Below are 16,803 nucleotides of genomic sequence, written 5' to 3' on the forward strand. Positions count from 1 at the left end.
ACCAGGGATTGAACCCACAACCCTCCAGTCAAGAGTCCAGAGCCCTAACCACTACGCCACACTGCTGCCCTTGTAACGATCTGTGCATTTGTGTTGTACAGTACTTCTGCTGGGTATGTGTGTTTACGTGCTGTGTGTGTTGTATGTCATTCCCATTGTTTGTAATTGTGTTCCCTTCCCCCTCTGTATTTCCCGTCGTTGTTTAACTCTGTCTCTGTTGCTGTGTGAACCTAGCCTGTGCGCGGGGGCATGTTCTTTGTCTCCCCTGTGATTGGCCCTTCCTGTTGTATCAGTCACGTAGTCCGTGGTCTGTGTCTCCCCTGTGATTGGTTTTAAAGCGTTGTCTTTAATCAAGTTAAAACATGTTTAAGGTTTATTTAACATTATATGACAAAGATGACCATCATAAAAATGATATAATTACCTGTGTGGCATACAATGAAATGGGACGACATGTTCACCAACCTCTCTTTAAAAGAGCAATAACTCCTCCACGGATTCCCATATTTATAGAGGCTCCATCAGCTCTCAATGCAATCAATTTGTCCATCCAACCAGCTGCATCAGGACCAAGGGCTTCAAAATCATTTATTTATTTCTTAGCAGACGCCCTTATCCAGGGCGACTTACAACTGTTACAAGATATCACATTATTTTTGTTGCATACAATTTATACAGTTGGGTTTTTATTGGAGCAATCTAGGTAAAGCACCTTGCTCAATGGTACAGCAGCAGTGTCCCCAGAGGGCATTGAACCACTACTCCACACTGCTGCCCTACCAAGCAGACTTTGTAGCATGAAGTACACCTTGAACAGCAATATATACTGTATATTCTGTTTAATCAGAGGTACACGTATAATAGGGTAAAGTTACATACAGTATTACTTTTGCAGTTGAACATAAAACAATTTTTCCATTCTTATATGGCACACAGCAGATGAATGCTAGTGCATGAAAATAATAAACATTATGGACAACTTTGTTTCCAACTTAAATGTTCTTTATTTCCAAATTTTGATAACTATGGGGCATGAACTTCAAAAACATTTTCTGTTATTTATTTACTTATGCTGGATCAGCTATATTTAAACAAAATATATAAGTCGATATTTATTTACGTATGCTATATCAGCTTTATTTAAACAAAACATATTTACTCATTTTACTGTCCAACCTTGCCTCACTTAATTCTTGCCAAAACTAATGTTTTAAATATGAATACCCCACCAGGCCTCTTATATTAAATGTGGTTTCACATACAAATATATTTTAGACGGAGAGGCAGAGAAGCCTCAAGGGAATTACCTCATAATGCTTTCCTGGTCGAAAGCGATGAAAATGGTTTAAAGTTTGCAAGTCTCTGTTTCAGTGAAGCTACAAAAAATCTAAACAACCCCACGGGGAGATTATATGAGTGCCCCGATAATCCAAACTGCCCCGTCAAGTCACTGGAGAATCATAATAAAATGTCAGAAGAATCCGCCAGCTTTATATCTTTACGAGGCAGTGTGGTTCAGTGGTTAAAGTACAGGGCTTATAACCAAAAGGTCACCTACTGACTCACTGTGTGATAAAGACTGGCCTTCTTTCAGATCATTTTAAAGATCTAGTGGATTTTATCATTCATGCTGGTGCTTTATTCAAACATGCACAGGAGCTGAAGCGAGCTTACTTTGCAACCTGCGAGGAAGTAGGTTTCAAAACAAAAGTGATCCCGTCTGTTATGATGTATTGTTGGTTTTCTTTTACCGAGGCTGTGAAGTGTTTGGTTGAATATTGGAGACCATTTATAATTTACAAAATCCTGCTAACCCTCGTACTCAGACCGTGGCCCCGTGCTGATCACAGGGAGGAGTTTGGCAGTGCAAAGAGGATGCAGCTACGTGAGTACGGCCCCTTACGCTGGAAGTGACACAGAGCCGGAGCACTGTGTTTGTTATTGTTTTGTTGTGTTGTTACAGAGGAGGATTAGGAGTCTGGAGCTGCAGCCACGGACACAGTGCAGACACGCACCACTTTCCCCATCGAGCATGGAGGATTGTGGTTAAGGAGTGTCTTTTCTGTTTGGGGCTGGAACCCTCTGTGTAACCCAGATACCATCGCTGGTAAAGGGGCAGATTTATTATTTAGTTTGTAAATAAACACAGACATTTTTTGCACTTGGGCATTCACTTTGTACACTGCATCACTCACCATCTTGTCAAACTAATATATTTGAAACTCCTTTTGTTTTTTTCACAAATAGGTAGATATTATATGTATAATATATATTTATTATTATTTCAAAATGTTACTGATGTACTCTACTTGAAAATGACATTTTTTATGGTTATGACTTAAATTCTAGTAAATGTTGAATGTCAGATTAAATTATGAAATATATATTAAAATGTTCCCCTTCAAAATGTGTCCTTTTAGAAGTACTAAACCACTGTACACTAAAATAATTTATGATGTTTGTGACTTTGTGGCTTGTGGGGTGACGTCAGATCAGGAAGAAGTACACAAACAAGGAACAAAGTAAAGGTCTCCACAAAATATAAATAAAAAATAAACACAATGAGTTTTCTTTGCTTGCTTGCGTGTGTCCGTCCGTCTGTCTGTCTGTCCAGACAAAGGATTTCTCCTGTTTTTTTATAGTATGTGGCTGGAGCCCAATTAATCAATAATTAACAGTTACTTAATTAAGGCTCCAGCCACATTCTCACATGTATTTCTGGCAGGGAGGAATTTAACCCCTTCCCTGCCAATCCAAAACAAACAATAGCAAAATCATAATACTACTAATAATAAGAATAACAGAAACAAATAGATACATACATAAAAACAGAAATAATTCATAACAATAACAACAAAATAAGGTGGCAAGCAGGCTACCCTAGGCAACGGCGAGCTGGCTTCCGCAGGCGGTGCAGGCTTTGCAGCCCCAGGCAGTGCAAGACAGGGCAGGAGTAGTCCCTCGGAAGGCGACAGCTCCGGACCCTCAGGAGGTGAAGCCGGGAGGGGAGCCCCGGCCAAAAAGGCGGCAGCGGGAGCTCCACTTCTCCCCCTGGTGATGGAGTCAGGAACAGTCGTGGGGTTGGCCACTCTGGCAGTGGCTGCGGCGGTGTGTCTCTCTGGGTGGTGCTATGACAGACAGGAAAACTAATGCTACCTATTTTCTCCTGGTTTTTATAGTATGTGGCTGGAGCCCAATTAATCAATAATTAACAATTACATAATTAAGGCTTCAGCCACATCCTCACATGTATTTCTGCCAGGGAGGAATTTAACCCCCTCCTTGGGGTATTTCTGGGGTTAAATTGCTTTGGTCCACTTATTTCAAAGTTAATTCCTACAAAGGTGGAACCCCTCTACGTCACCCATATGTATTGATTTAAAAACAGTGGGCAAGCATAGCACAGACTGCAAGTTGGCCAGTAACGCAAATTGAGTAAGTAACATGGGTTTCCCTTTCAGGTATGAAATGTAACCATTACCTATTAGGTATTTACCTCATAAAGACCCGAAACCATAATAATATATCAAAGCTGTTCAGCCGAGCCTCTGTGACGCAGTCATGCCCGCCCCAAGGGTATAAAGTACGGCACACACAGATCAGGCGAGCCTATTCAGATAAGCACTTGTTACTTTTTCTGTTAGAAATTTGCATATTTATGGTGTTTTACACTAATTATATGTGATATTACAAATAATCGCTGTATTAGTTTTACTAATTACACATATCTGTACACTACAGGCTGTTGTTTGTTACATCCCGCTGCGGCCTTGTGCCCCGTCCCAGGGATCAAGCAACGTAAGTTGGCTGACTGTGCTCTTCCCTCAGGCTGCTATAGTTCATTTTAATTTCTCATTATATTTTTTAGTTTTCACAGAGACTATGCGCAGGCTTGTCTGCATTGCGTGCTGTGGCACACGTGTAGTGAGAGCAGCAAATAAACCGCACCGGTACCGTACTGATCCGGTGCTACAGTCACCGAATCAGTACTGAACTGACCCGGTTCCAATAAGCTATTAGTTCATTCTAACAAGCAGAATTCCCTCAGGCTTCTGTGAGTACAGTCTGAGTGGCTTTGCCAGTAGTGTGCACAGGTAGGCATCTCTGTGCAGTGCTACCCACGGTAAATGCGGATTGGTAGACCCGTACCGTACTGGTACCGAGGTCACCAACCCGCTCCATTCCCTGAACCATACCGTACCGAACTGGGACCGAGGTTGCCACACACCGGTACCATACCATACCCACCCAGTGCTACAAGCACCGAACCAGTTCCGACCCAACCCATACCGTTTAAGTTCTGACCCCATACTGTACAGTTCCATACCGTACCAACCAACCAACCACACCGTCCAAGTTCCAACCCGCTACCGACCAGTGTTTACCTCCCCAGTCTGGTACCAAGCAGGTCTTGTTGGGTCTTGAACAGCCCCATTGCTGTCTTTTAGCAACTGAGGCTATTGTACATTGTTACTGTACATTGTTTGCTATTTGCATAATGCCTGGGCTTTATCCCTGTGAGACATGCAAGGCCAACCTGCCTGTTGAGGACAAGCATGGCAGAGGCTCTTCCTGCCTGGGGCCAGAGCAGGCAAAGGAGGCACTGGTGCACCACAGTTTCTGCTTGTTTTGTATTTATTTCTCCAAGCGTACGCTGGAGAAACGTCTCAGCACAGGGTGGCAGCAGGATGACGCGCTCTTCATCGCCGCCTCTGAGGAGGTGGGTGAACAGGAGCTGACGTTTCCGTCTGAGGATGTAAAATCAGACAGCACATCCCGTGGTTAAGCTCTCCCTGTCAGCAGAGCTTCTGCCATTGATTAAGAGGGCCACTGCAGTCTTGTAGGTGACCTGGTCTACAGAAGGTGAGGCGAGGCAGTCAGTCTTCGATGACAAGCCTGCCACCTCTCCCGTGTCCCCCCAGTGCACCCGAATTTTCTCTTTGAGATCCAGACTTCCTGGGGTCACCAGGCTACAGCTCCTGCTGTTTCCCGGTCCTTTTGGGACAGGATAAATACATATTGGGGATGTAGAGGGGTTCCACCTCTGTGAGAATCAGCTTTGAAATAAGTGGTCCAAATTGATTTAACCCTTTAAATACCCCAGTAACTTATTCAATTTGTGTTACATTTGCAGGATGCGAATAAGAAGCTGGAATGTGAATACCGGGGTTGGAACCTACCCGGGTCAGGACCCGGTCTCATGTGGGTCGGTACTCGATTTCACTGCTTTTGATAAAGCATGGTTGACCTGGGTGACAGATGCAAGTACACAATACGCGTATCAATGCCCCGGAAGCAGCTTGTTACAGACGCTTCTCCGGATTGAATCGTCGGCCCAAATGTTGATTAGAGCAAATGTTTCTTTATCCCTGCTGCAATCTGGCTCATGGGGTCTCAAGAAACAAAAATATGGCTAAACAGAATAAACAAAAACGTTCCTTGCAGAAGTGAAACCTTCACGCAGACGTGGCTGTTTGTTATTGTGTCAGCTCACGAACGACCGTCAAGCATTTTGTCTCGTTCAACCCGGGTCAAAGCGTGTCAACCTGCCAGTGTGAGAGTGTACTAAAAAAAAAAGAAATATGCAGGGCAGGATGGTAGCTTTTGTGCTGGACATTTATTTGGAACAGTGCTTGGGTATCTTTAAGCAAAAATATAAGATTCACAGATACATTTGTGAACAGATTACATAACAAGGGCCGCTATTCTGAAGGCACAAACATTAAACATCAGAAAATAAACCACACAGTAGCTAAAACTTGAGAAAATTTATATCAAATACAGATAAATGCAGATTTAGTTTATGATTAAACATACATTTTGCTTATAGTACTAATTGAATTAATTTGAAGTTTAATTAGAGTTCCCAGAACAATGTCTTAAAAAAAAAAAAAAAACACCATGATCCTAGTTTAGATTAATACTACCGATTTCTGCAATAATTCCCAGCAAGTATTTAAGATTGTGTTTAGTGCAGTGTGCATCACTTGAAGGAAAATCAAGTCTTAATGTCACAACATTAGAAAAACACACATACAAGACCTTATAATATGTATTTTTCTAGTATTGGTTGACAACTTTTGACAGTGTTTTGTCTCCAAGAAGAGAGAAAAAAAAAAACTCTGGTGCACTCTCTCCACTAGTGCTAAACCTGTGTGTAGATCTGGCCCTGTGATTATCATGCACACAAGTGTCAATACCATGTAATCAAAACATGCTTTGTTTCCCACTGGAGCATTTCTGATTACCTTTTTACTCACTGTACACCCCACTTAAATTAATCAAGATCATTTCCTCATTATAACCAGATTGATTATCATTGTACATTTTAACCCAGGCAAATAGATAGTTAGATTTAAAAAAATGACATATCAAGTAGAACTATTAAACTCTCCATCGTAAGATACTTAAACACTAACAATAAACTGTGGACAAACATTGGTCAATTTGACTTTTTTTCTCCTAAGAAATATACTTCTTTTGTCTAGCGGGTACAATAAAGCATTCCTTTTGCAGAACCCTAAGGTACGGGATTTCATCTCAAAAGCGCCATTAAAGTTGACAGTAACGTGTGATTAAATACTATGTAAAATATTTACCAAATTTAGTTATCGACTCCACAATTTATTATTATGTAATGTAGCATATACCTAATTTATTTAAATGTATTGATGTTAATTGTGGCACTAGTTATTTATATTTGTTTGCAATAGATTCCAATTGTATGTGAAGAAATGTTCGACAAGACATGAATAGTTTAAAAACAAGAAAAGCCTGTTTTCATACTGTAAAATAAAAAGGACTAGTAAATCATAACATGTACGATAAATATAAAAAAGTTTAGACAGGAATATACCTCACCTGTGATTACAATATTCAGTATAGACAAAGAGAAGGAGATGCAATACCTTTTATTGGAATAACTAAACAATAATCACAAGCTCTCAAGACCTCAAAGGTCTGTTCTTCAGGTGAAAGTAGGAAAGAGGAGACTTTGAGGTCTTGAAAGCTTGTGATTAATTATTGTTTAGTTAGTCCAATAAAAGGTATCACATCTCCTCTGTGTCTATCATCGCTGGACTAATATGGCTACCATTTCAAAACTGTAGTGCACGAGAATGACATTGATAATCAAAATACACTGCATTGGGTACTTCCTTGTAGGGAGTATATTTTAGAGTATGTGTTTTTGTTTTAAATAAGATAGGGTAATGTAAAAGACAATATCACAAACACACAACCTGCTGTAAACTGTTTGTGAAAGGATCTCTGGCTGACTTGCTTCTCCAGTTAGATCAACAAACTGAGGCAGATTGTTTGCAGTGCTCCAGTGGAAAAGTGGGTAAACGCAATCATATTCCTTCATACGCACAAATGTTTTTTAAGCAAAGATTAGATTAGAATGAACACATTTTTCTTTGTAAACCCCTTTCACACTGGCATAATCTACCCAGGTCTTTATCTTTCCCACCTAAAAATATTTATGAGCTTCATAAAGCAACTCCATCTCCATGCTGTATGTAACACATAGGGAATTACATAGTTTAAACTAAGACAACTATTTAAGTCAGTGAATTTAAATTTAAGTGTATCTGATCAAATGAGATTGATAATAAAACACACAAGCTGTGGTTTTGTTAGTAAGATAACATACATTGCAAGATAATATGAAGTAATATACCCTATCATTTAAAGTATAAATGCATGTCTAAACAAATGCATGGGAAACAAGGTAATTAAAATTGCAGAGTGCTTTTTCTTAATCAATTACAAAAAAGATTATGACAGGCTGGATATTGACACCAAAGGGTGCAATGTTTAAATTACCAGGAGAAATAACTGCACTGGTCAAAGGAGTGCTAACCAAAGATTTAAAAAAAAACATTCTTACCAACACTTACAGTAGTATTGGTCCACTTTTCTGTTGAAGAACCCCTTCATGTTTTAAAAGGGTGGCCAGTAACAATGTTAATGAAGCTAATAAAAGAGGCAAGTAATAAAATGTAAAGCAGTGTTTAGCATTTTAAAAGACAGGTTTCTAGACTGAAAATAAATGACTGAAAACGTCTGCAGTCCATTTGATTGATAAATGAACACGTCATGCTTTATTTTAAGGTGCTATCACAATAGCAAAACCGTACTATAGTAAAGTCTTTAAAAATGTATCAACTGCAACCCTATGCAATGGTATAAATTGATAATCCCCAAGTATGGGGATATATGACTGACCTCTTCTGTTAGACAGGCTATTATATTAATTAACCATTACCAAAGAACTCATGCTGCAGCTATAATTATCCATGTTATTATTAATCACATTTAACTATCCAAATATTTAATTGGACTAATTGATAGAATATTCAAAAAAATTGTGTTTGAGCAATTCGTTATCACAATTGTCCCTTTAAATAAAGCATGGCCATCTTAATCTCCAGTTCATAACAGAATACATCTCAACATTCACCAGACCTACAGAATTACAATGAACAATCAAGAGCATTTCATTAGTCAACATAGTTATTCCTTTTTCTTTCTGAAAGCCACTTTGTCTTTGGTTTCTTGCAACTTTCCTGATAATTTGTCCTTGGTTTCAGTAATCCTGTCCTTAGTTTCTTCCATTCTCTCAGAGAAACGGTCTTTAGTTTCTTCCATTCTCTCTGACAATCTTTCTCTTGTTTCTTCCATTTTGTCTGTGAATCGTTCTCTTGTTTCTTCCATTTTGTCCTGAATATAGTCCCTGACAGGGGGTGGCGTTGGCAAGTAGCCATGTTTCCGTAGGTATTTAACTGTGTATGACGTTCCTCCCAGGGTTACAGTATATCTCGCAGGTGTGGCAATCTTTGTGAAAAAGAGAATGGATGCATTAAATACAGGACGTATTTCTATGATCTAAACAGTGACCGAAATACGGCCATCTCCATGACTTTATATCACTAGGCAATTCAAATGCAGTAAACTCTCAATTTAGATGAATTTCCATCAATCAGAACTTCGTAGGAATTTCTATTATCAAGATTCTATGACAAATAGTCATGCTCTAACAGCCATAGTCCAACACCTGGGAGTATCAATATTCAATATTATTTAGAATTGTTACTTACAAAAATACTAAATTAGGCACTTAATTCTTGATAATGATTTCCATTGGTGTGCCCTTCTGCTGTTTTAAAGCACAATGTTCAGGTGAGCAGCACTCTGTGTCTGTGTGTGTGTGGTACTGCATTTATTATTTTGCAAACAGTAATAACTATTGCTCATGTATTTTTAATAGAATGTCATTTTATTTTAAGAGCTCTTGAACTTGAGCTAATCGTCCACTAGTTTGGGCTTATTTGCAATACTAAGCATTTAATATTGTAAATGTTTATTTTAAAGTACAAAGTTGACATGTTCTGCTTCATTTTTACCATGGAAAAAAAGTGTAAGAAAATAGTGCTAATAAAAACAAACACGTAATTGCTTATGTCATGTAAGTGCAATAAAAAAATAAATAAATGTTTAAACCATTTATTTTGCATTGCAGCAAGAGTACTTGGGATCTGTAGTATATTAGTATCTCACAACAGGTATTACGTTCAAGCCAGGACCTTATTTTTTTTAATTTGTAATTCGAATGAGCAAATTTATTAATTTTAGGGTGCTGGTATTTTGATCTGCCACTGTTTAGATAGACAGCGTAGTCTACCATCTGTGGTCTGTTTACAAAGTTTACACTAGGGACTAAATGGCAACAGTGGAGAAAAGGTATTATTCACAGGGCACTGAAACTTCCACTGCAATATAACAGTCGAGCGAGCCCCTAATCTACACAAGGTTGCATTAATTAGGATCTACACTTTTGTTAGTGCAAAGGTTAGTCATGTACAGTACAGACAATTCTAATATGCCAACGAAGAGCAATGATGCTCCAGAATTCCACCAGACCCCTGACCCTGCCAAAAATGTATGATTTGTTGGCATATAGGTAGGGCCCTACCAAATTCACAGCCCATTTTTGTAAATTTCACAGTCCTAACACTTTAAAAATCTTAAATTTCACTGTTTCCGCTATTTAAATCTTAAACATTTAAAGGCCTGAAGTTAACAAAAGCATGTGACTAACAAAGTAGAAAGGCTGAAAGAAAATGAAAACAGAGGACTAACAGTATGCAACTGTAACTCAAAAACTATTCTGAAGTGCTGAGCATTAACAGGTCACACTCTTTACCTAAGCCAGGGGTGGAATGTGAGCATGGAGCATCCTGCAACTGTGTTTTCCCTGTCTCTGCGGTGTAAATACCTGTCTGTATTTAGACACAGCTCTCTCTGCATCCACGGAGTTTGTTGGAATTGACAAACAGCACCGAGGTAGCCTTGCGCAAGCCTGGGCAAAGGACAACGGGTCTGTAGCTGGATAATATATCCAGAGGCTAAAAAATATGAAATGTGAATTCTCTGAAATTACTAGCATATTTATTTATATATTTTCTTTTGTCCTGCAGTTGTTTTTTAATGTATTTTTCTGCCCATAGTACTACTTTGTATATATTTGGCATCCAAATTCTTTTACACGATCTGCTGCAGTAATAATTGTAGCAATTTATTTATTTATTTTGGACCCTCATTTTACAATCTAGGTATAGTTTGACTCGCCTAACAGTACTACCAGTTGAGATCCGTAGGTCATACTAAACCAGCCCCGGATGTCCATGTCTACCAATCAGTGAGTAGAGCCCAGTTATTTGCTGCTGTCACGTCAAACAATAAACCCTGTCCAGTTCACAACAAGCTTTATTTTTTAAAATAGAAACAAGCTAATGAATCGCATCAGGACCCTGTAACAGTACATATAACTAAGGTAGAGGTCTTCACGGGTCTAACCGAACCAGAGGACCCAAGACCCAACCCGTACCGAATGGGTTTTCGGGTGCAAAATTGTCACGCAACACTCGGGTCGGGTCAGATTTTGTTTACTCAGTAACACACAAACTGTCGATTACTATTAAAGAGAGATGGCTGTTGCTCTCTTTGATACTAAAAATCATTGTTTATAATTCATGTTGCGTGGATTGGCTTCCCCCAGTAGCACACGACATGGCTTGCAGAGCGCAGCAGCAGACATGCGACCCATACCGAATGTGCTTCTTTTAGATCATTCTTAAAAGTTGGAGTAATGTATTTGTTTATGAAGGACGTGAAAGAAACTTATGAAAAACGAATTGCATGAACAAAAGCTCACAGAAAAATGCAAGTCTGCGGAGTGGGAATCATTTGTTGTTATTGTGGACAAAGGAAAACAAGATGGTGGGGCAAAATGTATTGATTGCGGGAGCCTGCTTCGATTTGATTAAATTAAAACGGGAACAATTCCATTTGCTCTTGTGTTAAGTTTGTAATAAACTCGCGCATTTACAAGATTGTACTTCAAATCACTTGATTTTCAGATAATGTATTTATCTTTTTATCTTTTACACAAACATTATATATTTAATTGTACAGTCCTCTGTGTAGGTTCATGATGGAATATACACAGTGATTGTAGTTCAGCCAGATTTCCAGGTTGACTGGAAAAAAATTGCTTTAATACTGTATCTAGTCAGTGCGCATATATATATATATATATATATATATATATATATATATATATATATACACACTAAGCTGGGGAAAGGAAAAGTGTTTCACTATTTTTTCGGGGCCGGGTCGGATCCAGATCTAATAACAAGAATTTTACATTGGGTCGGGTAAATAATTGTCGGTTTGTGGTCGGGTCAGGTTGATTAATTTGGACCTGTGAAGACCTATAGTACAAGGTAAAAGTACACAAAAAACACAGCAGAGATCACGGTGCTGAATGTATTTCACGGTCCATGTCAAATTTCACGACCGTGAAATGGGTAGGGCCCTACATATAGGCAAGTAGGCCAGACCTTAAATAATATACATTCTTCACTTTCAAAGCAATAAATACAAAAGTAGTATTTTATAACTAAAATTGAACAGGTTTAAGCAACAATATAGAATGTGCCACCAAATCGAAGGCTATGGAATACTCACCTTGTACATTGCATAAGCAGTGAGTGCACACCCACTTTGTGACTTTTTCAGCATGTTTACTATACTTTCAGGTAGTCCAACGAACTCCAAAAATGGTACAACATTCACACCCCTAAAAGACAATATTGAAAAAAATGTTGAATACAAGCAACTACCAGTGTGTATACTTTTAAATTACTACCCCACCCTCACCATGCTAAAAACATGTAAAAAGTTGTCAATTGGCAATATTTTGTTTGCATAAGTTAGGGACCAGGGAACCTACTGGTACGTATCAGGCTACTGTGTTTTGTTATTAATTTTCCTATAAAATAATCACATTCTTATTTTTAATTTGTCCACATACCTGCACCAAACAGCTTAGGAAATAGTCATTACCAATTAATCTTTTGGGCATTCAGCAAACTGAAAAAATATTTAACATAAACTAGGTATATTAAACATTCCACTTACTTCATAGCTGCATAGTAAAAGGCGCCAAACCACACGGTGGAAGTTACCAGGTGCACTGGTATCATCACTTTTCCATACTGCTTAAACATTCGCTTGAACCTTTGGTAAAGTCCAATGGATTTATCCTGAAGGGGATCAGTCTCTATAATATCCTCATGGGTGTCTGTCTGAGCTGCTGCAGTCCCTACTGAAACATTCTGCCTTGGGTCACTGCCTGCTGGATGCCTTACTTGTGATTCTGCGCTTTTAGGATTCTGTTGTTGAGACGGCAGAGGCTGTTCTTGAAGATTGGGCTTCCTTTGTTCAGCCACTGTGCAGGACGTGGATGTGTTCACCCTTTGTGAAAGGGAGGTATGAATTCTTGCACACGCAGTAACACACAAACCAGTAGCAGCAGCTGGGCTTTTACAAAACTGGTGTGAAGCACAGCACAAAACTACAGAACGTATGGCGTTGCTGTGCTGGAGCACAGTTTGTATTAAAAGCCTCTGCATTTCAAAGTCTAAGTAAGTCTGGCTTCAGTACCTGTTTTGAAGAAAATATGAAAAAGGGTAAATTACAGAGATCATACTGCAAAGTTCATTATTAAAACCCATAAATCGTTGATATGATTATAGAATTTGGTACAAAATGACTTCTGAAATTATTAAATAGCATTCAAGCTCAGGGCTCAATTAATGGCAGCCATATAGCAATTGCCACGGGTGCCCTTGACCTTCTCAATTGTCGCAATGCACATCAAAATGTATGTCTATTCACTGCAATTATGGCTGCTCTGCCCTTTTTTCTACATCAACTAGAAACGCCTGTACATACCAAATTAGGAAGTGTTTGGATCCAAACAATAACATGATTATATGTTTTCACTAACTGTACTGTGCAGAATAAATGATTTTTTTTTTTCTATGGGTAAATATCGGGACTTTCTTCCAATGCATCGTGACGTTGGACATTTGCTAGGAAATTGGGACTATCCGGACCAAAGGACTGTTGGCACGTATGCGCAATGTTTTCGTCAGTCAATTCAAGTCCTGTATAAATGTCTGGTGATCACAAACCATAATGATGTATGGAAAATGGACAAATGGAGGTGTGATGCGGTCAGCGGCTGAAGATTAAAGGTTTAGCGCTCCAGTCAATTTTCGCAACATTTCAGGATAAAATTCTTCCAAAACCTTTTTTCTTTTAAAATTTCTCAACTAGAAAAGCCAGCAATTACTATGTCGTTAAACCTCACAAATAAATGACCCAGGACCGATTCTCTGATGCAAGCGAGTCGAAAAACAGATAGCAACGTGAAATTTGACTGCATCTTGGCTGAACTGCGAGAAATTAAGGTAACGGAAAAGTGTACTGGCCGAACACATTACGAAAGTTGAAATCAGACTTCTGGAAACAGAACAGAGAATAAGTTAGTTAGAGGACACACTCGACATGAAAGAAAGAGAACTGAAAGATATAAAAACAGAATTCTTAAACTGTAAACAGAAAATGGACGACTTAGAAAACAGATCGAATTTTTGAACTTTCAGAAAACATTGAAGGGCCAAAACCAACAGAGTTTGTGAGAAATATGCATTTAAACATTTTTAAATCTCATTTTCCTGAGTCGCCACTAGGGATGTCACAGTATACTGTGGTACAGATTGGCACGGTTTTGAAACTGCAGCAATTTTTCATACCATAGTTTCCGAGTTCACTGTTTACCATGGTATTCAAAAGTAGTTCACGTGTTTCTGTCTCTACCAGCTTCTAATTGATGCGTCAGTTTTGAACACGTTTTTTTTTTGCCGTTTAAACTGCGTGGTGTTCAGCACAGGAAACAGTTGTGTTGAAACTAAACAAGCAAAACAAAAATGTCGGGTAGTAAAAGTGACCTCTTTCCCCCTACAAAATGGATAAAAATCATTCATCTGGGGATATTTTGGGTATGCAGAAAACAAAGAGGTCTTTGCGATCTGAAAACATGCATAGCCAGTATATAATACCTCTTTATTTAATATTATTTATGGCCAGTATCGCGTTTCTCAACTGCAATTCTGCACACGGTACAGTACAAATTAAAACTGATGGAAAATATTATTAGGTTTTCTCATTAAGTTTTGTAGTAGTTTTAAGACAGCAGAGGACACTAAACACCATGTTACCCTGGAAGATGACACCGGTATGATCCAGTAAAACTAGGATTCTACATGTACTATAATTTGAACCTGTAAAGAAAAGGACTACATTGGTTAGTCGGGACTCGAGCACTGAGAGATTAAGCAGGCCACATCCCGAAAGTTTAAATGCAAGATAAGGTGAGATAAGCGCAAAGAATAGTGTGGCCGGGAGTCCCCTCAGACTCACGTGATTACCTCCCTGTAACGATGTCGAGGAGGCATAGTGGTTAATTCACGGAAAGTTACATTTTTGCTTCACTATATGTGCATTATAGAGGGAGTTCTTTTATTTTAGTCAGATGTGTGTTGTTATGTATCCCGCGGCACTCCCACCCCCTCCCCCGTTTATAACGCTCATATTGTGTGTCCCCCGAGACTCGCGATATAGCAAGTGAGCACTGTATTTAATAAACTATGTGTTAATACAACTTGACCTTGCCTCTGTTACTGGTGTTTTTCACCCACATAACATAAATAATTTGGTTTTGTAATTATTTAATTATTTTATGAAACAATTTTTTATTTGCGAGGTGCTTGCGATTGCGAATCGTCGCAAATTGCTTTCGTGAAACGGGCCCCAGGACTTTACTAATACTGAGCATGGGAGCTGCATTGCAGCATGCTGTTTCCCATGCTGAATCTGTACACAGTTAGAGGTGCTGTCACAAATTCCACACACAACACTTGAAAAATAAAAAATATATAAAACATGCAGAGTTCATTGCAGTCATCAGCTGCATAGATTAACCACTCAGCAGAATGTGGCATCAGTGAGTACATACATTAAGTTACTGTTTTAATATCACTTTAGTGTCTTAACAACTTGTTGTATTTTAAGCAGTTGAATATGATAGCAACCAACTTGCTCCTTAAGTGGCACCAGCAACTGGATTTGACCGAGGAGCCATTAGCTCCCAAGGCAAAAACTGGGTCTGGAGCCCAGATTTGTAATTTTGTTTTAAATAAATGTATTTTAAAAAATAAACAGGAAATAAAAGCAAAACAGGTCATGAAGCTCATCTGACCAAAAGTGCTTTACCAGTGTTATTGCAAACACTTACACAAGTCAATGAGACAATTGTGAAATTTGTATGTTTCATGCTGAATTTACTGTACGGTGATATGTATTTTATCGTGTGCCTCATATCGCGATACATATTGTATTGTTAAGACACTGCCGATACCCAGCGCTATAGCTTGTGACTACGGGAAAAAAAACTGAAAAGCACAAGGTACAATATATATTGAGCACCCTGTTCTCCAATTGTCATTTACATTTTGTTTTAACACTGCTTTTAACCAATTGTTAAGACAAAGATAAACTGTCTTACCCAAGGTCACACAATGATTTAGTGTAACCTGAACCCCGATAGATATTATTCGACAGGGTTATATATGGCGTTCGTTCCTGTTGACACATTTCTGCATAACAATACAACTTTAACTTTCTTGAAAACTTACCGTATTGAAGATAAACACGGTGTTTACAGGAGCTGAAAACAAAACATAGTTACTATTAGCAGTAGATAATCACCGTATAAATGCTACACGTCGTCAAATAAAAAATAAATAAAAAACTACGTAAATTGATAATATAACGTTCATAAATGACATACATCCATTTTTATTATAAAAGCAATACATAACACTTAAAATTCACTTCCCTTAGATATATATTTAAATGACTGCCTGTAATTTCAAACAAAAAATACATGTTTCCACTGCATGAGTAAAATAAAGGGGCATATTGCTGTGTTCGCCTTTGCTCAAATCAGAATAACACAACCGGCAGTGCATGTTCAGTTTAACTTTTAATAACACAGATCGGGCCCAGTTTTGTGTTGCAGCCAAACATTTTTAGCTAAACTATAACCATGCTTGCTGCTCATAACAAGCTCAAACAAATTTAGTTACAATTACAACAAGTCACAAATAAAGGACAACTGAAACCACTTACATTTTGAGTTGGGTTTAGCATGTTGTGTTGAATTTCTAAGTTAAAGGTTAATTGACAGACATACTAGCATTCTTCCTCCTTTGAGAGAAGCACATTAGATGGCAATGCGTGCAGGCCACTAGCAGCGTGCTGCATGAACACGCACAAGAAACTGGGTATTGTAGTGCGTTTGGATCTGACATTCCGAACAGTTAG

General features: G+C 38.5%; 1 protein-coding gene across 1 annotated transcript; it reads right to left on the minus strand.

The window, feature by feature from the left end:
* Positions 1-5,595: 5,595 nt before the first annotated feature.
* On the minus strand, positions 5,596-16,759 carry LOC117400678 (uncharacterized protein C18orf19 homolog B-like). The gene is made up of 5 exons (XM_034000947.3): positions 16,609-16,759; positions 16,113-16,144; positions 12,490-13,014; positions 12,037-12,148; positions 5,596-8,838 (listed from the first exon to the last, which is right to left on the minus strand). Exons 3-5 carry the CDS (start codon positions 12,981-12,983, stop codon positions 8,518-8,520), a joined length of 927 nt encoding a protein of 308 aa, XP_033856838.1. The 5' UTR covers positions 12,984-13,014; positions 16,113-16,144; positions 16,609-16,759; the 3' UTR covers positions 5,596-8,517.
* Between the last annotated feature and the right edge of the window lie 44 nt (positions 16,760-16,803).

Source organism: Acipenser ruthenus, chromosome 4, assembly GCF_902713425.1.
Source record: "Acipenser ruthenus chromosome 4, fAciRut3.2 maternal haplotype, whole genome shotgun sequence".
NCBI lineage: Eukaryota > Metazoa > Chordata > Actinopteri > Acipenseriformes > Acipenseridae > Acipenser > Acipenser ruthenus.